The sequence below is a fragment of the Cryptomeria japonica genome, chromosome 6 (genome assembly GCF_030272615.1).
Source record: "Cryptomeria japonica chromosome 6, Sugi_1.0, whole genome shotgun sequence".
Taxonomy (NCBI): domain Eukaryota; kingdom Viridiplantae; phylum Streptophyta; class Pinopsida; order Cupressales; family Cupressaceae; genus Cryptomeria; species Cryptomeria japonica.
In genome coordinates this window covers 545433179-545460483 of record NC_081410.1, presented here as the reverse complement: position 1 = coordinate 545460483, position 27305 = coordinate 545433179, and the positions used below count along the sequence as shown (strand labels likewise).

At 36.9% G+C, this 27305-nt stretch overlaps 1 protein-coding gene across 2 annotated transcripts in view; it reads right to left on the bottom strand.

Annotated features, from left to right (window-relative positions):
• Positions 1-1645: 1645 nt before the first annotated feature.
• Positions 1646-27305, bottom strand: part of LOC131073022 (vacuolar protein sorting-associated protein 51 homolog) — a 184207-nt gene continuing 158547 nt past the window's right edge. For both annotated transcript variants that reach the window (XM_058009362.2, XM_058009363.2), the window contains exons 18-20: positions 3295-3525; positions 3026-3202; positions 1646-2161 (exon numbers count right to left, since the gene is read on the bottom strand). In XM_058009362.2, the coding sequence (XP_057865345.2) occupies positions 2045-2161; positions 3026-3202; positions 3295-3525 (525 nt within the window). In that variant the 3' untranslated portion in view covers positions 1646-2044. The remainder of the gene's footprint in view (positions 2162-3025; positions 3203-3294; positions 3526-27305) is intronic.

Sequence of the window (27305 nt, the reverse complement as noted above, 5' to 3'; positions counted from 1 at the left end):
CAACCAAGGGACAACTTTGTTACATTCTCAATTGCGCAACTTAGTGTTGATAACAGTAACATGAATAATCTTATGTTGGTTGAGATGGCAAAAAAAATGGGATTCAACGAATGGTTCACTTGTATCCTATAAGTTGTTTTTGTTGAAATCAACTTCACATTATGGTGAAGGAGCGAAATTCCCACACAATTTAAGCATCATCATATACAACCTTGTCAAATATGGTAAGACGTTTGTGTTGAATTCTATGAAGAATCCAAAGGAACAATTTGAGGTAGATCTTCTAGTGGTGAAGATCTCAAAGGAGATCTTGAGCAAGTAGGTGAGAAGGGAAACAGAGGCATTAGTTGCTAAAAGTACTACAAAGGAGGAAGTTAGTACTATAGAAGAGTTTGCATAAAGAATCTATAGTCAAACTAGAAAAGGTAGTGTAGATGAAACTTCATTGGAAGATGAGGAAGTGTGATTAAAGGGATCGAGAAGTATGATACTCAATGCAAAAGGTGAGAAATGGAGGATGCCTTGACAATGATAGTTGTGCAAAATGTTGGGTGCCAAAAAAATTGTCCAAGAGTGAAGCCAAGGAAAAGGTAAAAATGGTGGTTGCAATAACTAAGAAGGAGAAACAAACCATGCAACAAGAAGCAATATCCAATACATAACATCTAGTTAAGGTGTGACACTACAATGGTGATAGGCAACATAAAGCCAAAAGGCATTGTTTCATAGGGTGCATGCTCACAATGGAAGGATCAATGAAGCCACGGGCTAGAAACCAACGGGTCTGAAAAGCCCTGATAGGAGCAACTAAGTGCGAGAACCAAGTAGATAAGGCACAATAAGATATTACAAAAAGGTAGTGTCAAGGAAGAGATCAAGGCAAAGACAATTGTTTAAAAAGTTCGTGCAATAATCAATGTTGTCAAGTGTAGCCAAAAAGAATAGATAAATGAAGTGGGTATTAGATGAAACCTCTAAAGGTGATGGTTGAAGGATGGACATTAGGGAAAATGAATGGAGAAGTTGCATGGTATGCAACTCAAGTCAAAGGTGTTTGGTAGAAATGCTAGTTGAAAGCATCAAGGTTTGTGTGGGGAAGCAATGGAAGTAGCACACACTTGAGGACTTGATCAATGAGCAAGAGTGGAGGTAAAGGTGCAACGGAGATATGGAACAACACAAGGAAGATATTGCAAGAGGCAATTCTTGAACTAAGGAACCAAGTTGGTGACAAGAAATATAATAAAAGAGAACTAGAGGAATGGCAAGCATCACTAAAGAAAAAGAAAACATTGAATAAAAGGTCAAAAAGCTTTGCAATAGTATGTTAGTGTTCCATTTTCAACTTGTGTGTAAAACTTCTCCTATCATCATTCATTGCTCAATCATTCAAATTTCTTGCCCTCAAGTAATTGTGTGAAGCTTCATTCTTGTGCATTGCATCATCAATTCCACTTAATTTTGTTCTTCAAATTCAGCAACAATTTCAGCATGATTAATTACCAATTCTCACATGAATTTGGGCATATCTTCTGTATTTTTGTGCCAGTTGTATTAAAAAGCTGAATTCTGTGGGAGTCACAATTGGAAATGAGCTGCCAAAATTAATCAAGCATTTGAACAAATTAAAGCACCACACTAATAATTCAATAGAAATGTGGTGCTCAACACCATGTAGAGTTATATTGTGCAAACCAAACATTAGTATTCTATTTCATGTATCTCTCCAGTTATAATACATTCCAAGTGAAAACATACAAGAATAAATTCTCATAAAATGAATATTTTGTGTAGGCTTGTGCCAACAAGAAATAATTAGAATTGCAGAAATGGGATCTTCCAGAGAATTGGGGTGATATACATAATGTATAATGTCTTGTCAAGCAGTGCATCTTTTACAAATCGTGAAAATTCAAATATTTGCCATCTCAAATTGTAGCCAACTTCCAGTAGTAAAGAAAGGAAAAACCAAGAACCAAGAGCTTGGGGTGATGTTAATTCTACAAAAAATCACTGACTCCAACCAGTGATAGTAATTTACAAATTACGAACTTGCAGTCTGCTCTGAGTTTTTCGTAATCTTTGCATAGATAATCTTATCTAAAATAGCAGGTTCAAGAGGAATTGGATCCAAACATCGTTCAGCAGCAGCAGCACAAACCTGTAACAAATAACACAAACTCATAAGGAATGCCGAGAACAAGATGTTACATATCCCATGTTCAACAAAAGAATGCAATGATGTGGTGGTTTGCTCAAAGATAGAAAACGTGATGTTAATGGCAGCTATTTTCTAAATGTATGAAGTTGACCCATAATTGCAGCATCGATTGTCAGTATTTTCTTTTTGGTTTTATAGAAGCCAGTGGTCAAGTGCAAATTTTGGAAAATGGCACCCCGTTTTATATTCCAATGCAAGCAATAACAAATTAAATGCACAACCCAAGACTAAGCCGAAGCCAATGGACACATGCTAAAATTGGAAAATTGCAGCCTGGTTTATATTCTGAAGCAAGCATCGACAAATTGATGCACAACCCAAGATTAATATGAAGCCACTTTACACATGCTATATTTGGAAAATGGCACCCCGATTTATATCTGATGCAAGCAATAAGAGACTAAATACACAACCCAAGACTAATATGAAGCCAATGGATGCATGTTAAATTTTGAAAATGGCATCCTGGTTTATGTTTGGGTGAAAGCAATAACAGATCAAATGCACAAGCTAAGACAAATACAATGCTAGTGTCACATGATAAATTTGCAAAATGACACACTTGATTATATTCTGATGCAAAGCAATAGCGAATTAAATGCACAGCCCAAGACATACAAATCACACTGCAGGGTAACAACTTCATATAAGGTACGTGGCAACAAATAAGTTTTTGAAACTTTGGCTTTTTTAAAACTTAGTTGAGCAATAATAAAAAACAATGGTATCCTCTATGTAAGCAGACAATAGAGTGTCTCTTTTAATCAATCTATTAGAATGCAATATGAACCAAGAACAGTATACCTCATCCAATAGAAAATCAATGATGGCTTCATCTTCAACAACTTCCTTTAACGGATCTCTCAAGAACTGTGTGTCTAATTGAATCTGCTGGAATCCACTTCTGCTGAATGTTTCAAGCCGCACATACTCTTGGAAGCTCTTTAAGCACATCTTTACTATGGTTGAAATTACTGATTCCTGTAAAGATATGGCCATTAAATAGAGATTAAATATTTTCAGTTGTATGGGAAGTAGTGTGTAAGAGATTAAATAAAATTATGATTTTGCACCTGTGTGTACTCAAGTTTTGTAAAAATTTCAACTTTTTGCTTGAACAACTTTGCAACATGACTTTCCAACAAGCGGTTACGAGCACGTTGTGTGCTTAAACGGCTACTTCTATCATCTCGTATTCGATTGCTACGAGAGGAATTAGTACTCCCTGTACTATCAGAGAGTCGATGTTTCTGTGTAGATCCTCGAACTAGAACCTGTTGCACTTCTACTTCCATTGTTTTCAACTGGCATTGAAAAGCATAGATGTATCAAAAGCTGAGAGATGTATTAAAAAACTGGAATGTCTACTGAAGGAGCAATAAAGCTAAATGTGCTTTTCTTGCAAGCAGCATGCTATATGTCTCTATGCATCTAAGAAAAAAAATTGTCTCAGATAATAACACAACTTAAGAAATAATAAAAGTAGATCCTAAATGTACTCTTAAATCAATCGCCTCAAAACAAATGATTTTCAAGGCTGATCAATCTGACACTAATCACATGGAATGAAAGGAAAACTCAGACATAAAATTAAGTTCAAAGAAATCTTTACAAAAAGAGAATTCAGCATGCACCGTATGCACTTGTAACATTATTAGCACTATATTAGTCTTCAATTGGCATAACTTTTTCCAATCCTCATACATATCTTTGCTCAGAAATCTTATCAATATAAGATGCAACATTCCCTCCTCTCATAAGCGATCTTCGTTGGTTTTGATCATTATATTGTAATTAAGAATACATAAGAGACACTTTCCACAACACAGGCACAACTAAATGATATTACTATAGAAGAAGAAATCGTTGTTCATCTTAACCTACAAAGAAATTCTATAGCTAGTTGTTAAAGAAAATTCACTTCAATTTAGACCCCAATTTTTCTTAAGAAATGTTCCTTAATAATGATATAGGGTAATAGTTTAAGACGCACTTGACTGATCCTTTTTAAGGTATGTGACTTGCTTACTTGGCATAACAAACATTTGCAGGAATATTTAGCAAACAACAGAACAAAAAATGATGCAGGAAGAAAAGAATACAAACATGTATATTAACTATCAGAGGCATATTCCACATGCTTGTGTCAATAAAACACCATTATTCTCATATCCCAAAGGTCAAAAAGGCACACTGCATAGATTTATAATTTTATAGTAATTATAAATGAAAGACCCACTTTTCTGAAATTGGGCCCTAAATAATACAGATATAAGCTTTGATTGCTCTATTTCATATCTCTCAAGTACCAAAATATAAGCATAGATGCAAAATTGACTACTGAACTAAACAACTGCAGTGCCTAAGTTGAATCCTATATCGATACCCTAGATAGATAAACTCTGGCAGGTGTTGCATGATTTTTAATCAGTGTTACAAGACTCGAACTCACCTCAGAGTCGGCAAGCTGATTTTTGATTTGGACTTGAACTCAATGCCTAGACTCAATGCAAACTCAGCACAGACTTGGCAAATTGAAAAACCCAAGAAATTTAGAGGTTTTCAAGGATTCAAATCTTGTTTCATGCACCCTTTAATAAATAAGCCTTAGAGACACAATAACCTCATCAAATAGAAGCTACTTTGATCACATACACAAGTATACATCAATCACATAAGTATAATCACAAATTTTAGCTGAAGGAAATAACGCATTTAGATATATAAATATTGTCAAATGCATACAAAACTCATGGAACATGAAATCCATGGCATCGAAATAAATATCAAAACTAAAAATGCAAGTCTATGGCTCTAAGGAGCCTGCATTACTAATCCGTACATCAAGACAAGCTCTGGATGATGATGTAGCCACTATATTTGCTTGTGTTTTAGTGACTGCTGTGTATGTTCAAGTGAGAAATTTATTATTAAATTTTTCTTTGAGCCTTCAAGACTGCATGTGTTATTGTAAAGCTCATTAACAAAGAGGAATGATTAAGTAAAATGATAAATGGTTATGTTCTAGTTTGACCTTAGCTAGGATACTAAAAGATGGGATTGTTCTTTGCAAAGTTCCCAGACTCGAACTCGGCAAGGCTGACTCGACTCATGACTCGGCTATGACTCGGCAAAATAAAAAAACCCTTGAAATTTAGAGATTTTTAACGATTTAAAACTTGTTTCATGCACCCATTATTGAATAAAGCTTAAAGACCCTATAACATCATCAAATAGAAGCTAATTTGATCACATACATAAACATACATCCATCACATGCGTAGAAATGTAAATTGTAGCTGAAGGAAATAGAAAACATAGATATAGAGTTATAAATGTTGTTAAATGTATATAAAATCCATGACATCAAATGTTCCCAAACTTATATGTAACTATAAACAAAAACAAGTCTATGGCTCAAGCTCTAGCTCATCCTCAACCTCAAAGTAGTCTGTTTGCCTCCTACAAAGGTGTCTAAGGTAGGTCCTCGATGACTAAGTAGCCATAGTCTCCGCCTGTGAGGTGCCACGATGATCAACATCAGTTGTGCTTGTGCCAGATCGTTCTCTATCCTCCTCTGCCATAGCCACAACCTCAGCCTCTCTGTCTGCCTGGTCAACCCACTCATGGTCCTCCTCAGTGAAGACGGGATCGGTAGACTCGGTGATCCACTGAGACTCTGGGTCAATCTCCGCTAGAGTGATCGGAGAGGAGTTAGTGTCCAAAATCTGTCTAGTCTTAAGACGGAGGTTGTAATGAACAAAAACAAGATCATTCAACCTCTACATAGACAATCTATTACGCCTCTTCGAGTGGATGTGCTCGAACATTGACATGTCGCAGCGCGAGTCCTGGAGCTCGGACTCGGCAAGTTTTACCATAACTCGCTGAGTCCAAGACACGAGTTGTCAAAACTCACCGAGCTTGGCTCGACTCGCCAACTCGGCAAACTCGCCCGACTCGCGGCAAGTTTTGATACTCTGGTTCTTTGAGTTGTCTATGCAAGGCATGATTGTTAAACTATGACTTAACTTGTATTCAATAGTACAATGACTGTAGCATGCCAACTTTTCCTATGGCAGTCCTTGTATACTAAATAAGTTGTCCAATGTATTAAACAAGATAATCCTTGATTGTGAAGATGCAGAGATTTGCAACCGGTATTTTGTAGATTTTATGGTCATGATTCATCATTGGCCTATGACTTGCTTAGACTTATAGTTTGATGGGAGTTTGGAGGCAACACCCAACAAGGTCGATTTGGAGAGCCCCTCACAGGGATCTAGTGGCAAAGCCCCCGGCAAGGTCAAGGGGCACACTATTTTCATATTTTTCTGCAAATCCTAGATGGGCATGTCACAAACCAAACCAGCATTGAAACTTCAAAGGTTATAAGTTTTTTTTTAAAGTAATAAATTGAACAAGTCTTCCCTGTTGGACTTGCCTAGAATTGGTGAGTCTAGCGAGTACTCAACAACTGAGTCTCCCAAACTCGTTGAGGATTGCTAACCTTGAGACTTGTAGAGTCTAGGTGAGTCCTGGCGAGTCTTGTAACAATATTTTTAATAGTCTTTTGAGTATGTTCTCCAAAGCCTTAACCTGAAGTTGCAATTGAACACTCCATAATAGTGAATTAACATCACCGAAGCTTTGACAGTAACGAGGCTTGCATCACTTTGCCTCACATGTGGATGGTAGCGGAAAGCAAAACTAAAATTATTTTTCCTTATCCAACTAATTATGCTTCTTGCAATGTATATGATCAACTAAAATCCAGCTATATCTGCAAAAAAGCACAATAGTTTTGACTCAAAATTAACTTCCAAAATATTCATAGCTTCAATATTTCCCAACCATAGTTATGTGATAAAATACTTGCATTGCAAGTCAAGATTGCACATAATTACAAAATAAACTGATAAATGTGTATTAGTTCACAATAATTAAAATAATATCATAGGATTAAAAGTTTTAAAAGCATCCCGTCATGCCCCGCCACAAATACCTGATTGCAGCATAGAAAACCAGCGACTAGGAAAAAAAGCAACACCCATGTATTAATTAAAGGATGGTGTCCAAGATATGTAATAAAATGGCGCCAGCACATGGAAGAATTGAATTAGGATTAAAATACAACAGGTGACGAAAAGCTGTAACTCTTTCGAGAGCAATAGTTGTGACTCCGTCAAATATGAAGAGTTGTTACTCCCCCAAAATAATAAGATATAAAAGGGAGTTCATTTCTTTGAGGAGAGGAAATCAATCAATAGATCAATCAAAATCAAGCAGTCAATCCTCAATCAGTAATTTGTGAAGAAATATTATATATCTTTCCTAGTGAACTACAACCAAGGAGGACGAAAACCATCTGAGATAAATTAAGAGTTTTAAGGAAAAAAACCCCTTCAATTATGTTAGAGATCTAAGAACAAAAACTGAATCTCGTATTTCTCATTACCAAGTTTTGGATGAAAACCTAAATCTTTACTCCAAGAAGAAATCAAGAGATCTAAGGATTGGAATCCTTAATTCTCATTATCAAGTTTTGGACGAAAACTCAAAATTGACCAGCAATTAATGGTTTTTATTTAATTTATAATTTATAAATTATAAATAAAAATGCAATTATAATTTACAAATTGAAATATTACTTTAAAGGAAAACATAAGCAATGTTCTAAAAAGGGACATTACAATTGGTATCGGAGCAGCAGTCCTACCAGCTTGAAGATCTAAAAAATTAGTTTATGCAATTGAGGCATAGAGATCAACGGGCCTTGGAAAGAGAAAGGAAAAATATAGAGGCAACATTCCAAGGAACTAGCAACGAAACTAAAGGTAGAGGAAAGAATAAAATGGGTGATTGTGAGGTAGATAAAGAGAATGAATTGAAGGCTTATATGCAGCGACAAGAACAATCAACAGAATTGCTTCTCCAAACACTTCAACATATGAATAATACAATCAATTCTCTTAGGCCTACACAAACCCACGAAAGAGATGCTAATTCTAACCATTCTGAAAATAACAATAGAACTCCATTTGGATCAACACCTAGACTAACACAGCCTACATCATTACCTAGAGATGACCAGTCACACAAAGAAGAAGAAACAAACAAGGCAGCAAATGACTTTGATGAATGTAAAGACGCATAATCAAGACTTGATTCAAACCTTAGAAGACAAATTCCATTTAGAGAATATTGTAAAGCAAGATCAAGAAATATCTCTAAAGAAGGAAATAGACAACCCAACAAAAACTTGTGGCAAAGATAAAGTAAGATGACTCTCCCCACTTTTGATAGTTCTAGGAAGGTAGTGCACAACCATGGGTCCAAAAACTAGACACCTATCTTTCTCTTAGCCCCATGATGGAGACAAAGCCATTAAATTTGCCATTCTTCACTTAGAGGGAAGAATACACAAATGGTGGCATCATGGACTAGTTACACAGGGGCATCATTAAAAAAGACAAGTTTTTATTTATCGAAGGAATTTGAAAATCACTTAGAAACAATGACAAATAGAATCGAAGGATGAAGAACTTGAACCTGTAAGGAAGAAGAGGAAACAACAAGTAAATTTTGCAAGGGGAACATTGGCAACACTTTTATGGGCACCCAAGCATCACCCTTTTAGGATTTGTAGTGATTTACAAGGTCATAAGGTGACTATCTTAGTTGATAGTGGTGCTACGCATAACTTCATTGATGAGGGTCTAGTGATGAAGATGAAATTGAAAGCTGAAAACTTTGAAGGTTTCAAGGTAGTTATGGATGACAAATTCACTATCACTTGTACACGAAGCATTAACCAACTAAACATCACATTGGGGAGACACCATAAACTAAAGATTTATGTGGTGAACACGGGCGATACCAATGTAATTTTGGTCATTCAATGGCTACATTCTTTAAGTAGATGCTATCAAGATTTTAAAAAGATGGAACTATGTTCCCAAAATAAGGCAAGGAAGTAATTTTACAAGGTCCATATGATGGATATCCAAGGGTTATGACATCCAAAAGGATTAAGAGATCATTTAAACATGGGCAAGTAGGATGGGCAGCACAATGTATGATCATCAATAGATTTTCTCCCAAAGAAGGGAAGACCACTCATATTGATATCCAATCTATTCTATAAAAGTGATGGTGGTGTTTTCAACAACATTCCATCGAGATTGCCTCCTAAGACGGGTTTTGAACACACCATCGAACTAGAAGAGGAAGCAAAACCAGTCATTACCACACCTTACTGCCACCCAAAGAGATATAAGGAAGAGTTTGAAAAAACAATAAAAGAATTGCTTGATATGGTGCATATACAACCTAGCTCTAGCCCTTTTACTTCTTCTGTAGTATTGGCAAAAAAGAAAGATGGTACGATGAGGATGTGTATGGATTATAGGGCACTTCATAAAAAACTATCAAGAACCACTATCCCATCCCTAGGGTCGATGAATTAATTGATGAAATCCATGGTGCAATATATTTCTCTAAGATCAATTTGCATTTTGGCTATCACCCAATAAGAATGAGGAGAAGATGTTCACAAAACTTCTTTTAGGTGTCATTTTGAACATTTTGAATTTCTAGTCTTGCCATTTGGACTAACTAATGCGCCGGCTACATTCCAATCCTGCATGAACCAAGGATTCAATAAACAATAACGGAAATTCCTTTTGGTACTCTTTGACGATATATTGATTTATAGTAAAACTTGTGAAGATCATTTAGGCATATTGATGAGGTATTGGGAATGCTTGAGCGATAGTCACTATTTGCTAATGTTAGAGACATGGACCAACTAGGACTCGAACCTAGGACCTTACATACGTTGTTGGAGTGCCCTACCACTAAGCTACTGGCCCCTCTTGGACCAGTCCATCGTCGGTTCGGGTGTGGCTTATTTCCAACACCAACACCCCCCCTTAAGCCACACCTCTCGTGTACTTGGGACTCCTAACCTGGACCTAGCTCTGATACCATGTTAGAGACATGGACCAGCTAGGACTCGAACCTAGGACCTTCCATACGTTGTTGGAGTGCTCTACCACTGAGCTACTAGCCCCTCTTGGACCAATCCGTCGTCGGTCCGGGTGTGGCTTATTTCCAACACCAACAGCTAAAGCATCTAAATGTGAATTTGGAATGTCTAAAATATTGTATTTAGGGCATAAGGTCAATACCCAAGGAGTTAGTGTAGATGAAGAGAAAATCAAATCAATAGTAGATTGGCCTCAACTAAATACTTTAAACATGTAAGGGAATTTGTAGGACTCTACAATTATTATAGAAGGTTTGTCAAAGGATTTTCAAGGCTAACTACCCCATTAACAAATTTAATTAAGAAAGATGCTTTTTGATGGAGTGATGAGGCATGAAGAGCTTTTGACAAGTTCAAAGAAATATGAGTTCTTGTCTGGTATTAGCCATTCCATATTTCTCTATTCCATTTGGATTAGAATGTTACACTTTTGGAGAAGGTATTAGCACCGTATTAATGCAAAATAAATATCCAATAGTTTTTGAGAGTTGCAAGCTTAAGGAAACATAAAAGAGCTTCTATTTCTAACAAAGAGATGCTAGCTATTATGAATGCACAAGCCAATATTAGACAATACCTAATTTGTGAAAGGTTTATTGTTAAGACCAGCCATAAAAGTCTAAGATTCTTCTTGCGCCAAAAGGATCTAAATGATAGACAACAGAAGTGGGTTAGCATGTTACAAGGCTACAATTTTAATATTGAGTACATGAAGGGAAAGAACAATGAGGTGGTCAATGCTTTGTCACAAAGGCCTCACTTATGCTTTATGATGGATATTTCTGCCAATTGGAAAGATTTGATACTCGTTGAATATGTCAAGGATGCATTGGTTAATGATATATTGGAAGGCAAGCTACAAGACAAGTACAAGGTGGTGGAGGAGCTCATTCAAAAAGACCAAATATAACTCATCCCAAGATCGAAAATGAGATAAAGGATTTTAAGTGCATAACATGATACTCCATTGGTGGGTCATCAAGGTTATTATAAAACATACAAACAAGTGAGGGAAAGATTATCTTGGTAAGGCCTCAATGGGATGTTTTTAAGCATATCAAGGAATATATGGTATGTCAATGAAACAAGATAGAGCAAACATTTCAAGTCGGTTTGTTACAACCCTTACCAATAACAAATCATAAATGGGAGAGTATTTCCATGGACTTCATCATGGGGATTCTGAAAGTACAAGGGTTGTATATTTGTGGTAGTAGATAGACTAAGTATGCTCATTTTCATGACATATCCTTTGAATATAGAGCACCACAAGTAGTTGATCTCTTCTTTAGAGAAAACTTTAAACTACGTGGACTGCCTGGAAACATCATAAGTGACAGAGACAATAAATTCCTTAATTTATTTTGGCAGGAACTCTTTAAGTTGGCTGAAACAAAACTTCCCCAAGCACTAGCTACCACACACAAATAAATGGGCTTGAAGAGTATTTGCAAAACTATGTCACAAGGCAACAAGCAACATGGGTCAAATGGTTATACCTTGAAGAATATTGCTACAATTCTACCCATCATATATCAATAAGAATGACTTCCTCCAAGGCACTATATGGTCATGATAAAAAATCATTTGGGGATTTGATTCTTATAGATAGCAAAGTACATGTTGCACAAAACTTGGTACAACAAAGTGTTGATATTTTAAATAAACCCAGAATAAGAAAAAGATGTAGGTTGATTGTCATAAATTTAAAAGAACATTTGAAGTTGGAGACTTGATTTTCCTAAGGTTGCAACCATATAAACAATCCTCCAAGGGAAGTGGTCAAAGAAGCCATGATTCTATGGACCTTATAAGATTATAAGAAATATCAATGAAGTTGTGTATGAATTGGAGTTACCAACAAACAATTGAATTCATAATGTCTTTCACATATCTCGCCTCAAGAAGGTGCTACGTCACATATTACACAAAAGCCAAAGTTACCCCCACTTGATGACAAGGGAAAATTATTTAAATTAATTTGCAACCTAAAGACATGAGAGAAAAGAAGTTAAGAAATAAGGTTATTCCAGAATATTTGGTTAAATGCAAGAAGCTGCCTATGGAGGATGCTAGGTTGAATTGGTTTCATTTTCAAAATTAAATTTTAATGATAATTTCATAGACACGGTTGCAAATGCATATTCATAGATTCCTTGCAATGTTCATTGTTCATTGTTCATTGTTCATATTGTCATCAAGATTCAACATTGAAATTTAATATTTATTTTCAAGTTTGTCTAACTAGGCTGAAACTTTGGTGTATCCTTGGTTTCTACGATTTGTGCAACCTAAAGTAAGAAAAAGAAAAGTGAAATCCTTGGTTGACAAAGATTAAGAACAATGTTTTTTTTGGTGTATCCTCTACTTCTACACTCTGTGCAACATGAAACAAGAAAAACAAATAGAAAACATTTGTAAGTTTATATTGTTTATTGTAATGTCACAATGAGTTCTTGTGACATGAGTGAGGATGAGATTGAGGTTCACAGTGAAGGTGCTGAATCCAATTATGCACCTAAGGTTGAGATTGAGAGGGGTGACCATAAGAATGAAATTCAAACTACTAGTTCCATGGCGAGCATAGCTGCAAGTTCTTAATTCCCCCCCTCCCCCAACATTATTAGTAGAGTATGCTAAGGGTCCATTTGATCATAAGTCTCCTTTAGAACTGTTTGCAACAAAATTAGTGAGCAAGCTTGGGACATCTAGGGGCACAAGGTTGTGGAAATACCACTTTTGTGCACTTAATTTTTTTGGCAGCATGACCAGAGTTGATGCCCACGTCCTTCATATCCAAGGAAAAGGCGTGGAAGCATGTACGTTTTTGGGGAGATCAGCAAACCTGAAATACAGAGCTGAGATATATAAGATACGGGGTGTCAATGAATATAATGCAGCTGCACCTATATCTGCTTCTGTCTTAGAGGCCACAGGGTCATCAAGGCCAACCACAGTTCTACTTTGGAGAAGCTAGTTGCACATATGCCAAGTTCTTCTTTAGGGGTGCATGAAGTAGAGGCTAAGGCGAACACAAGTTGACAAGTTCAATTGCTAATGCAATAGCTGAATCATTCAATGCGCAATTGAAGCATGATATAGATGATGTCATTGGCAAATTCTTCTTTGTCAATTCCATGTGGCTCAATCTCCTTATTATAAGGAGATGATGGCAACGGTAGCAAAGGGAGAACCATCATGTGTGCCACCAAGGGAGACAAAATTGAGGACCACAATCTTGGATAAGAACTATTCCAAGATAAATGTCTTAATGAAGAAAATGAAGGAATGTTGGGTGGCAAGTGCATGCAATATAGTAATGGACGAGTGGACAAAAATCAGACATCGTCCACGCATCAATATCAGGATTACATGTATAGAGGGCCCATATTTTCTTAAGGCGGATGATTGTTCAAGGCATTGCAAAGAGGCTGATTTTCAGTTTCAGATCCTCAAGGATGCTATTGAGGAGGTTGGGCCACATAATGTGGTCCAAGTAGTAACAAATGCGGCCCATGTGTGCAAAGCTGCAGGGAAATTGATTGAAGCAACTTATAGATATATTTGGTGGACTCATTGTGTGCATGCTATGAATCATAGATGATAAATTTGAGAAAAAATCATCCAACTCACAAGTACTTGTGAGCCAGACATGGCTGCAAGTCACTCATGGTGAATCTCACAGATGATTTTTGCATTAAAATCATGCAAACTTTTTGGGAAAAAATCACCTTAAATCAGCAAAAAATCATAGAAAGAAAGCATAAAACAAATTTTCAAAAAACTAAATTTTTGTAGTTGATTTTGTAATAGGCTGTACTACTTGATATAATTTCCCTTGTCAAACTTGCTGTTGGTATTTCGTCAAACAGTTGGCAGACCATCATTAAAGGTCTGATTTTTCCTTTCCTGAATATATCTGTGGTTTAGTTGTTTCCTGGTGCATTTTGTGACTTGACAGTTTGCAAACGTTCATTTCATTTCATCATACATAACAGCAACATGATTATACAATTCAATTTTCTATCCAAGGTAATAGAAGCTATTATTGTTTAAAATCTTTTACATCTCAGTCCATACATGGTTTACAACTCAGATAATTCACCACAGTACCAAATAATGAACTAAACCAACTTAAAGATCAATCCAAAAAACCTGATATACTGCTGAGGTTCAGTTGACAGCTGCCCTTCTTTGCTGGACGTGGTCACAAACCTCCCTAATCTTTCTCGACCCAGCCCTTAAATTGGGTTGTTCATTGTGCTAAGCTGACGGCTTCCCTTTCTCTCTTCTAGCCACTCACCAACATGTCTTCCAGCACTCTGGAGAACTGCGACTAGGGGAGTGACGTGGCTCCTAACTATCCACAGTGGCTAGGACACTGTGTGCTGCAACGTCAACAAGTCTCTCTGTGAATAATACAGGTCAGGCTGTGATTACTGCTGTGAGGTGTTGGATGCAACTCCCATCCAAGTACGAACTGCCTGGACCAAAGCTTAAGTGCTGAGGATTGTGAGCTTGCCAAATACTTAATTTCTGTGTTTTTCCTCAGCGGGGCAAACCATATTCAAACTGCTAATAACAATGCCCTTCAAGTTCGAACTGCTAAAGATAATGCCCTTCTAATCATCCAAATAAATTCTTACCAGCCAATAAACTTGGTGACTTCCCTGTTCTAATTCGAACTCCATTCATTTAGCAACCATCAGCGTTGAATATTACTTGAACTTGCCAGTCCTAAAGACTACGATTTTCTCCCAGCTGTGTATATGCAGTCCCAACTGAAAATATTAATGCTCATTTTCCAACTCTGCCACTTACACTAATTTCCCAGGCTTGGTCTTTCATAGGTGTAGGAAATGATGCAAAAGAGGGTGAACGTCCTCCAATACCGGAGACGAATCTCCAGATTTCTCCAGAAACTCAAAACTCCAAGAATACACAATTCCCAAGATACCCAGCCAGCATTAAAAGCTCTTATTTATACCTCCAATTGGGCACAATTACCAAAGCACCATCAATGTTGGATAAAAGAAAGTTGTAATAAAATATTAATATCCCTTATGTCTCCAAAATGAAAGGGAACTTTTAATTTTTCCTTTTAAACATTAGTCCCAGCATTAATTAATCACTAAAGTTAAATATTTAAATTTAACTTTAGGAACTTTTGATTTAATTGCCCAATTAATTAATGGCTCATTAAATTAGCAATCCTGATTAAGAATTAAATGCACCAAAATACTGACATCCAAAAAATGCTCAAATATTACTAGTCACTGAGCCACAATTGACTTACTATTAATACTAAGTATCTGGAAACCCTGACAAAACACCTCCAATTGGCCTGAAACTGAAATCACCGAGGCCAAAACCTTCACTAATCCCTGTAAAGTCTTGGATAGCCCTTGAGACCATGGCAAGATGGGCTAATGATAGATCACCTCATGACCGCTAAAAAGGGGACATTACAAATTTTCATGCGATAGGAGGTCTTCTTACAAGTGATAGAGGATATCTTTCCAGTTTTTGGACACAATTTCTAGGGCACAGTGGCACCAGTAAAATCATGAACTGAGCTTCTCTTTCACTGTGAATTGAAGCTACTAATTCTTGGACATATTTGCGTGCAACTGTGTCAGCAGTGTTTTGTGGTTAGCCAGAACTTTGTTTATTCTATCATTCAGCAATGTCATTGATCTCTCCATCTTTACATAACCGCTTGAATACTCCTTGATTAATTTCCTCACCTAAAGTGCCACTATTAAATGCATTGTTATATACATCTAATCCATTCAATCACTAATATAAAGTGTGGAAATATTATCCATCTTAGAGAGTATAATTGCTATTATATAATTATATGGTTGGTGCAATATTTTGAACATAAAGTTTCAAATTCATGTTTTTCCCATCTGCATTATATTCTTTCACCAAAATCCATCACACAATGACTGAAATTATGTTTAAATTTAAATTTTGTTGGATTTTGGGGAAGGTAGTACAATAAATAATTTTGAGGCAAAAGAAAAGATATCTCAATGAAAGATCTCCAACAAGACTGACCTGAATTTTTCTGTTTTTGTTTGTTCTCGTCTGATTTTCTTTTTCTTTGACCAGCGAAAGGAAGTGTTTGGTTTGGTTTGTATTTTTTTTAGTTTTTTGATACCAAATGATAATACAATGCTTGAAAGGGAAATAAACACAGCAATGGCACTTTTGTGGACTTTTTCTACTATGAAATATATGACTGATTAAGAAATCAGAATTCTGATTTTTATGATAGCAATATATTAACATCAGAATTTAAAGAATTCCATTCTAACAAAATAATCTGAGCATACTAGGAGTCCCACACTTAACCAGAATAGGAGTTTATTTAAATTAACTTGAATAGAACTCAAAAGATGAGTCTCCAACATGGTCCAAACGCACCAATGGAGTTTATTGGCAGTAACAATAATGACTAAAAACAATTGGGATGAATCTATTGAGAAATGTGCCTGGCTCCCAGGCAAGATTATTGAAATTCCTCTATTTTCCACAAAGAAACATTGATCTAGACCCCGTCTATTAACCGATGCCTATAAAATGTATCTAAACCCTATACAAATTGGCAAATCATTAAATTTAAATCATCTCCAGCCTTCCTCTATGCAATTCGACCCAAATAAAGAAATCAATGGCCTGTAGGCTGTACTGTCAGCATGGGAATGGTACAACTGAGCTAGAAAAGTGGTGTGGCTGCCTTGAAATGTCCTCAAATCCTTTGGATTTGCAAAGTGTAATCTGAAACCCTTGAAAAAAGTCTGAAATAGCTGATAAAATCCTCAATTGAAGCACAAACAGGAATTCTATGTGAATTCCCCACAATCCTGAACTGGGTTGGTGTTCAATTCAGAGGTCCCCAAGGAGTTTTCGTTCCATGGAGGCTGGAATGCTGCTGAAATCCATTAGCAGAGCTCAATTGCCCAAATTGCTGATATCAAAAAATGAATGAATGCTGAAAAATAACGCTAGAGACATCTGTTATTCTCCCAAAGGGTTCAATCCAAAATTAGGGCTCCACTTTAATAAATTTCATAAACTTAATTAAGTTTATTCCCCTTCAATAAATTGAACTTCACGAGGCCTTGTCTACACATTAATAATGGGGCCATTTTATTATAAAAGCAACTTATCACTTATGCGCCTAGGGAGGTGTGCAAAGGGCACTTTATTATATTTTATTATAATATATAAAGTGATTATAATTATTTATTTAAACCAACTAAGGAAATATATTAAATATTTCCCAATTAATTCATAAAATGCTCATCTTGACTCAAAACTGAAATCTGATTGAAGCCTGAGTCCTGCAGACCAGCTGATAGTTCCCCCCTAAAATGTAGGAACTGCCACCAAAGTTCTGTTGATGTGTGTTTTAGGCACATAACATTCATAATAAAATACCAAAGCACTTTACCCTCTCTTGAACAAAATCACCTCAGATGCTAAGGGTAAGATCAACTAAAACGATTCCAAGGTTTATACAGGTCAAGTCTTGACGAGTGGGTAACTCAATGGTCGATGTGAATTGCTGTTTTGACTTGGGGACTTACACAAATGTTCGAATTAACTTCATAGATCATGGATAGGGAATGAGCGTGTTGATAACTTAGCATATTGCAATGTAGCTCTGGACTTAAGACTTACTAAAAAAATGGGCAAAAGGAATAGGGTTCAGGAAATCTATTCTAAGCCTAGGAATGTAGGAAATGAAGAACAAATTTAGTGGAATCGAACTAGGCAAGGTCTCACAAACAGGTTTTGACACGAGCTTAGTGCAATCATCTAAGGTATACTTATTGATTTTTCAAATTATCACCATCGAACATTGAGACCATCCAAGTTGATGCATAACAATGCATATGTAATAATCGAAGTTAAGTTTGCATAAATTTCCAGTTGACCACACAAGGCACACTTACCAACGGCAAGAGGTTAGTGGTATGGATTAAGGATTCCACACAAATATACTCAACAAATCTTCCACTCAATCTAACAAACATAAAAGCAAATTCTAATCTAACTTGGAGTAATTGAGAACCTTGAAAGCAAAACAACACTTGAAAGACAAAATCACTATCAAGTCGAACAATGATTTATATTCAAATAGCTGCAGCATATACCAACAATTCTACAAAAACTCTCCCTTTTCAATGAGAGACAATGAGGTCGATATAGAGTCTCATACAAAATGGATGGCCAAGATTAAAACCAAATCAAGGGCCAAGATCATGCCAACAAAACCCTAGTATTGCCCTAATTAGGGTTTACATAAAAAATGATGCCACCAACATATGGCCCAATAGAAAGATACCTAGTCATCAAATAGGGAATCTTATAGAAGATTCCTCCCTGCATCTCTCTCTCTCTCCTAGCATACTCCAAGAATCTAGCCAATACAGAATCTAACTCTTCCATGGAAATGCTAGGTAAGGTATCCTACTGTAAATCAATCACGTCCAACGCATCCACGTATCCTAGCAAGCATCCAAAGTGTTCTCTCAATCTGGCATGAGCTTCTACGAACTATGAACATGAATCAACGAAGAGACCAAATCATCCATTTGACTCTTCTTCAAAGAGTACAACTGACAAAAATCCATAAGTTTCATCTTAACTCTTAATTCGGCTAAGTGTAAACCACTAGCATCATTAACATCAACCCTCAATAACTCCTCTATTGAGGCAAAGATCTTCAACTAAATATCATGAATTGATCCTTCCATCTCTGCACAACTTAGTTGTGCCCTCTCATAAGCTGATTTCTTCATGGCCAATGAACAATATCAGCCATGGAAATCGTATCTATCTCCATTGTACACAACATTCTCCTTGACCAATGTGGATTTAGAAGTCTTTTTCAAATCCCTAAGGCGTGGAATAGTCTTCTCCTGAATAGGCCTGAGTTCTTCCCAAACTCCTCCAAAATACTGGATTCTGAACATGAGCCCTGTTGTCCTGTCAAATGCCTGGACAAACTAAGTAAGGAAATCATCTGCCTGTCTCTTTGTATTCTCAATCCATTTCTCCACCTCTGAGAGTGTAACTCTCGCTGCCTCATAATGTGAATGTAGTCCACGATCAACTGCAATAGGGGAAATAAGGGTGGGATTCTCACGTCTTACCCCTGCAATGTACTCTCTAAGTCAGATATTCTCTTCTTTGTACTTCTCCTTTTCTTCAATTTCTCTATACAATCTCGCACTGATTGCCCTAAGGTTATCACCAACCTCCTGAAATTCTTGTTCTCTTGTAGTTCGGCCAAGGGCAACTGAAGTGATCTGGAAATCCATGGGAGTAGCAATGTTTGTCGTCACACCTGCAATAGGAACAACCACCTGCGCAATCCGCATTCTTGTCTCATCTCTAGCTATGTGTGACAAAATCTCAGCTCTCTTAAGCTTTGGCTCCTTATTACTCCTAGCTAAGTAGTCATCAATGTCATCAATAGGCTGTGCCTTTATCATTTTCTTACTTTTCTCCATACTCTTCATCAGCCAATCAAGAATAGCGGCCATCTCCATACCATCATTGAGACACATCTCGATCAAGCTCTCTCAATGCCAAGATAACATCGTCACCATCATCAAGATTATTCCTGGTCAAATCATATACATTCTTTCCCAAACTAACCTCCAAAAGGACAGTAGGGGATCCCGGCTGATCATCATCCTCATTAGGTGGAGCAGATGTCGTTGTGGCATGTAAATCCTCAATATTCTCTGGTAGTATCACTGTGTTGGAACATTGCTCGAACTCCCTATTCTGTTCTGGCATTTCAACTTCCTTGATTGATGAGACACTGAGAGGTGGTGAAGGAATGATAGGCGAAGGAATGGTAGTCTTTTGTTTCTTTTTCTTGACCTCCTCAATCTTCTTCCCTCTAGCCTTTACTTCTCCTGGTGTGTTCTTCCTTCTCTTGGGAGCTTGACTCTCCTCATCCACATGAATACTGACATCACTGATAGTCCTCTGATCATCCTCAGAAGTGAATTCCTCATGTTTCATCTTTTCATAAGTGAAGGAGACACCCATATCAACTAACTTATTCATCTGAATATCCACCCATGCTCGGGAGAAACTCAAGATCTCTCTCATCAATACATTCAAATCTATTTCTTCTGATTATGACGAATTAGGCAATAGAATCGCCTTCTTCAATTCATTTTCATATTGTGGATGCATATGATCCCTATCATCTAACACTTGGTCAGGAATGAGAAAAAGTCCACACTTCCTCATGAAATCCACTGACATCCTAAACCACATTCGTCTCTTCACTGCCTGCTCATCCATTAGGTTGGCCCAATAATCTTCTATGTCTACCTTGTGGATGAACTTCTCTCCCCCAATCCTTCCAACTTTCTTATCTGGATCAAATCTTTCTCTTTTCTTGTATGTTGTGAATCGATAGAATGCAAGTTCCTCACTTGTTGTGCTGGTTGCTAAGGCGAACTAGCAAACCTCCAACGTTTTCCCAACTAAAATAGGAAATGTCATGCTCGTCCTATGCTTCTCTTTTTGAATAGAATCAAACTCCAGAAGTTGTCTCACCACTTCCAACAAGATCACTCTATCAGAAGGATACCTAGGAAGCCTGTAGGGTTCGGATTGAAATCCATGAATCCTAAGGTATGTGAAAGTGGAAAACTGAATATACCACGATCCATATTTCTCTATTAGCTTCGGTGCCTCCTTGGACAACCTCTTGTGGACTCCACCTTGCAGCATCTACGTGATGTACATTGTGAATACATCATTCACTCTCTTATAATCTTCAATTCTATACATGTTCAGCTGTGGATAGCATTCATAACTCCTGAATTGTCCTTGTTCATTCCCAACTTCACCTCTGCATATCAATCCTTTGTATGTAACAAATCGTGCAAGCAGGTACACCAAATAGGAAGTCATGGCGAATGACTTGGACCGCTCCACATTCTTCAGCTAAAAGTCCAAATTGTCACTTATGATTCTAGACCAATTTATCAATGTTCCTTTTAGACAATCCTGGATGAAATAGAACATCCATCCATTGTATATTGCACCCTGCGACATCCCCATCACTCAATTAAGCAAGAATACTAAATCACTATATTCCTCTTTGAAGTTTGTGCACGTGAGTGTCTTGGGTGCCTTGGAATGATGAGTCCTAGGCTCGATCATCCACTCCTTATTCACCACGGTCTTGCACGCGTCCACTTTCTTCTTATATCGGTCTTCATATTCATCCTTGGTTATATCTTTCATGTCTGCTCCACGTGGAATTCCAAACACCTCAACAATCGCATCCTCAGCAAGGTAGGCAATGATAGCACCCTTAGGAGTCTTGATCATTCGGGAGCAAGGATCATTACATCGTGCACACTCCAGGATAAGCTCACTGCACTATATGGATTGTGGAAATACAGCTGCCTAATAAATGCCACTCTTCATAATGTTCACATAGGCTAGGGAAGGGATCTGACATCCAATTCCGAACATACACCGTCGCATCTGGTTCATGTTCAAGAAATGCATTTTCGTGTTTGTAATCTCCTTCCATCTAGATGACATCTTGGATTCTGGATAGAATCCAGTCTCAAGGATCTTTTGTTGTTCTCTCCTTTCCTTGAGTCAGAACTTCGACGTTGAGCCTGTACGAAGCTTGAAGTTAGAACTTAGGAAAATAAATAATATTCTAGACAAAATTCCCGACTTCTTAATGATTTAGACTAATTTTGGGTATGGAAATCAGGAAAATAATCCACTCTTGATAGATTTCGACAATTGAATACAAAATGTGATGTGACAAGGTTAGGGTATAAAACCCTCAATAAGTTCATCAAAAATCAATAACTTTCAGACCAAAGTCTGAAAACGCCTCTTTACACTTAGAAATTAGGTTCAAATTAGAATGCAAAGGAGTATTCCGGATCAACAATGACTAAGGAAAAGGTGTGAAAGGTTGTGTTTTCACACAAAACCAAGTCTGAAGACACCTTCCGAAGTCGACAATGTCTGCCAGCAAATCTGAAGACAACCTGCAACTTCACAAATTAATCTGTAAAATACATGTTGCAATCACCCAAATATGCACAAACTTGATGAAAATCGATCTTAATGATGAAAGCAATCACATCCAGGAATGTAGGTATGGCTGGTAAAAGTTTAATTTTCTGAGGACAAGTCTGAAAATGGATTACTTCAGACTTACCAGCACTTTGGAAAGTGATTAAAATCCTTGGAAATGATCAACAAATGACAAAGGAATGGACTCCAAGAAAAATCGCCAAAGGTGTCACGTGGCTGGAAATGAAGTTCTCTGAGGACAGGACAGCCAATAATGGAATTTGCAGACCTGCAACAGCTCTGAATAACTCTGAAAATGGACTGAAAATGACCTCCAACCAGCCTCTAAACAAAATCGCCTAAGGCACGAATGAACTAAATACGCAATGTAGGTCTGAAATTGAATTTTCCAGCCAGCATGAAGGTGCAAGATCTCAGCAATGGAGGCAAAACTCAGGTCTGAAACACCAATCAGCAAGCTCCCAGCCAAGGCGTCACCAATGGTGAAGGAAAATCGTCAAAGATTGGAGGTGAAAACCTCCCAAACACAAAATCGCCCTCCCTCCAAAATCGCCAACTTCACCCAAAAAAATCACCTAAGTCTGAAAAATCGTGGCAAATAACATCAATGGCAGCCACCAAGAAAATCGCCTTGTTGGAAATAGAGGAAAAAATGCCAATTAAACTAATCTTCAATCAAGTGTGTTACTTGGACACTTCACCAAAAATCACTAGCTCGAGGAAAAATCGCCCTTGCATGAAAACACTTAGCAAATATAATGATAAAATAATGTTGGGATCTCCTCTTTTAAACTTGCTTTCACCATCAACTTTCACCACAAGCAATGTGGGATAAAAAAACTTGTTCTTATACTTGCCTGGCAAAAATCAATTTGCTTCTAGAAGGTTAAAATCATTAAATGTTCATTGCAAACCATTAATTGCTTTTTTTTTCTTTATAAATAATCGTTGTTTTTGATCAAAAAGAATTAAATGAGGCTCATTTATTAAAATATCTCAAAATTTAAATTAAATGGCCAATTGGGGAAAATTGATTTAGTTAGGGATTAAAAAATCCCATTAAAAATCATTAAAAATCATTAAAAAATGTCAAAATTGTCCCCTTAGAAAAAATCGATCCCAGTAGGGATAAAAATCCCTATCAAAATTCATCAACGTGCACAAAATTGGGGTCCAAGGGAAAATCAATCTTAGTCTAGAATGAAAATTCCACTTAAAACTTTGCCATTCAACACAAAAATGCCCCTGGTGGAAAATTGACCCTAGTCTGGATGTTCATCCGAACACGAAAAATATTAAAATAACTCTCAGTGGAAAATCGTCTTGGGTCGAATGAATATCTGCACAAAAAACCTCAAAATCTTGTCACAAAAGGTCTGGTGGAAAATCGATTCAAGTGTGGAGTCATCTGCAACCTTATCCATACTCCCAATGGCAAAATGAGGGTAGTCAAGACAAAATCCTAATACATTGTCAAAATTATAGCATACTGGGGAAAAACGACCCTAGTATGGATTCTCAATGGTGGAAAAATGGGGCAAGTCTGGATTTCAGGGGAAATCCATGTCCAGTCTGGATTTTGAGTGGGGAAAATCATGGGTAGTTAGGAATATGAGGGGAAAAGCACCTCTAGTGTGGAATTTTGACCTTTCAACACTTAGAATATGGACTTTCATCTGGAAAATGATGATTTTTCCACTCAAAATCACTAGAAAACTTCAAAACTCAATAAAACTCAACTGGACTTAGGCAAATTTGCCCAAAGTTTGAGCAAAAAATAAGGAAACCTATCGGGATAAAGCACAAAATCAACTTGAATAACTTCCTAGGAGCGAGAAAACAGCTCCAAAAGGTTTTAAATACTTTAGCACTTTAAATCATCGACGTGGACATTCAAAAACATGTTAACGCTCAAAAAGGTCTACATTTAGATAAAACTAGTATCATTTAAAATCTCAACTTTACGTGCTTGATCCTATAACTTCAAAAATCCTAAACGACACTAGGCACGATCAAAACTCCGAGACTCTGGCACAGAAAACTCAAAATTGTCCACTAAGCTGCCAAAACCCTAACCTAACCAACACGAGAAGCAAGAAAAGAGGGGGGTCCCCGTTAGCAATGGGGCGATGTGTGAAAAGGTCACAACAAGTTCCCAGAATGATCCTGGAGGTCCTCTGATGCATCTTGGTCAATTCCTAGTCAACCTCTAAAAAATAGGGACCCCTCCTAAAATCTAGGAAACTATCACAAACTGCTCAAAACTACTCACAAAGCCCCTCCAATTCTTCATAAGCCTCCAATTGAGTCCCCTATCCAAACTGTTGACCTACAGGAAGTCGACATTACAGACCTTCCTTCCTGGAGATTGCTTACCCTCAAGCAATCTACACCTACACACTCAAACCACATGCCACACTGCCATATCAATCTCAGAAGTGCTGCTTCACTAAACCGTTGTGCCACTCTGATGTAAACATCACTATACCCAAAATCGTGAAGCAACTCATATGACCCTAAAGTATCAATACACCATCAAGACAATGCCACGATCCCAAACTAATCGATCCATCATAACATAGGAGATAAAGAAAAAATATCTCGTCAAGTCACCATAAATCATCCATCCATGGAGGTAGGCCAACAAGAAAATGTGAAAATGAACTCCCGCAATCCAATAAACCAACACAATTGGCCACCTAACATCACTGTTGTAACTCAGACCAGCAATCTGGATGATATCATAGGTGTCATCATACCAATGCAAACCACGGAAACCCATCTCATACTCCATGTCCATCCAATAAAGATACTTCCATACACTTCCAATTAACTGAATGGCTGATGTAGACCATGAAAAATCAGGAAGCACAAGACAATTCCAACTAGGATAGCCACTATCCCATGTAGAATCTATGAAAAATAAATCAACAATCAACAAGTAGATCGCTGCCATATGATCAGAAGTCGGTGACATAACCAAAGATGAGTTATAGATATCTTCAGTGTCCATTACAGACAACTCTTGGGTGTCTGATCCACTATGAGTATCATCAAAATAATCTTCATCATAATCGTGAAAATGATCAACAATAACTGAATTTTCTGAATTAGCCAACCTTTGCTCATCATCATCTATGGAGTGGTGAATGTCATGAGTTTTTTGTAGATAGAGCTTGGCTTGATGGGCCAGTAACTTGTCTTGCTTTGCCCTTTCTAGCCAACTATCATTCAACTTTTGAGACTGCTCTATATCAGCTGTTCCAAAATGTCTAAAATCAGTCCTATAATGAGATGCATCATAAATTTTACCATGCCCAATGCTTGCATCTTGTGTGCCAATCACAGTAGAGCTTGCATCACTCATTCCCCTATGATTAGAGGCTGCAATGTCATGAGATTTTAAAGATTTACCACTGTTGTTAAACATCAGAAAATCAGAGTTGATTTCTTCATTTTTATCCATGTTTTTCAAAGTCTCAATGTCAAAGCAAGCAAGCATACTCTTAGCTGCCCCATTCTTTGTTTCACTCATTAGTGCCTTAAGCACAATATGTTTACCCATGTGAGTAAACTCCAACTCCATCTTGTTGAAATCTTGGATATACCACCCAAGAGACTTCAACCATTGCACACCAAGTACCACATCCGTCCCTCCTCCAATACCAACAACATAGCAATCATCTGTGAAAGAATCATTATCTAATGCAATAGATAATTGTGGTACCCTTCTTGTGCAACTTGTTTTGGAATCATCTGCTAGCATGACATGGAATCCATCAAACTCCTCTACCTCTAGCCCCTTATTGGCTACAAAACTTTCATTGATGAAATTATGAGTAGCACCACTATCAACCATGCATAACACTCGTTGTTCCTTGACAATTCCTTCCAGCACGAAAGGCTAATACCTAGGAACAATAAAAAGAATAGCAATAGTGCCATAAGTAACATCATGTGTATCAGCGATTCAGCAACTTCCTCATTGTTGCCCTCAGAATCTATTGTTAGGTCCCCTCCTTGATCGTTATATTTAGCATAAATGAAACAAGTATTATTATTATTCAATATAATATTTATCAACAAATAATTATTTGAAATTATTAAATATTTATTTGTCTATTTATTAAATATTATTATTTAATATTTATTACTAATAATATTCTCAATATTTATTAATTAATGTTACTAATATTTAATTAATGTTCACTAATACACACACACACACACACACACATATGGAAATGAGCACATGTATATCTCCACATACAAAATAGAGATGCAGCAAATAATGCAATACCCACATTAGTGCAGGCTACTAATCCATGGTTACAGACGATACAATAACAATCAATAAATCAAAAGGCAAACACATTAAACTAAAGGACGCCACCCTTGCAAGGGAGATGACCATTTGGGATGGATAGTGGTTCAAATTCATATATCCGTTTTGAGCATTGCCTCCTATTAAAGGGACAACCCACGACTTTTGACACATCTTACCCAACAATACATAACAAGTATAGCACCTTTAAAGTTACTAAACTCTACAATACCTAAGCGACATAAAGGAGATAGAAATAAGAAGATAAGAATAAAAGATGAAATCTATCTTGAGCCAGCACCACAAATCCTTGGAAGAAGAAATAGGAAGTTAGGAAAAAGGCATCGGATTGAAAGATTCCAAACCGAAATCTTTACCATACTTCTGATTTGTTTCCAATTTTTGTCTTTGACCAGCAATGGGATTTTGTTGGGTTTGTTTTGGTTTTTTTATGTTTTCCTTATTTTTTTGTGGTTTTTGACTTTGAATGAATTTTGAATACGGAATACAAGACAATAAATGACTGAAATATAATTCCAGAATTCTGAATTTAAAAACAGAAAAATATAAAAAAACAAATCTTTGAAGATTCT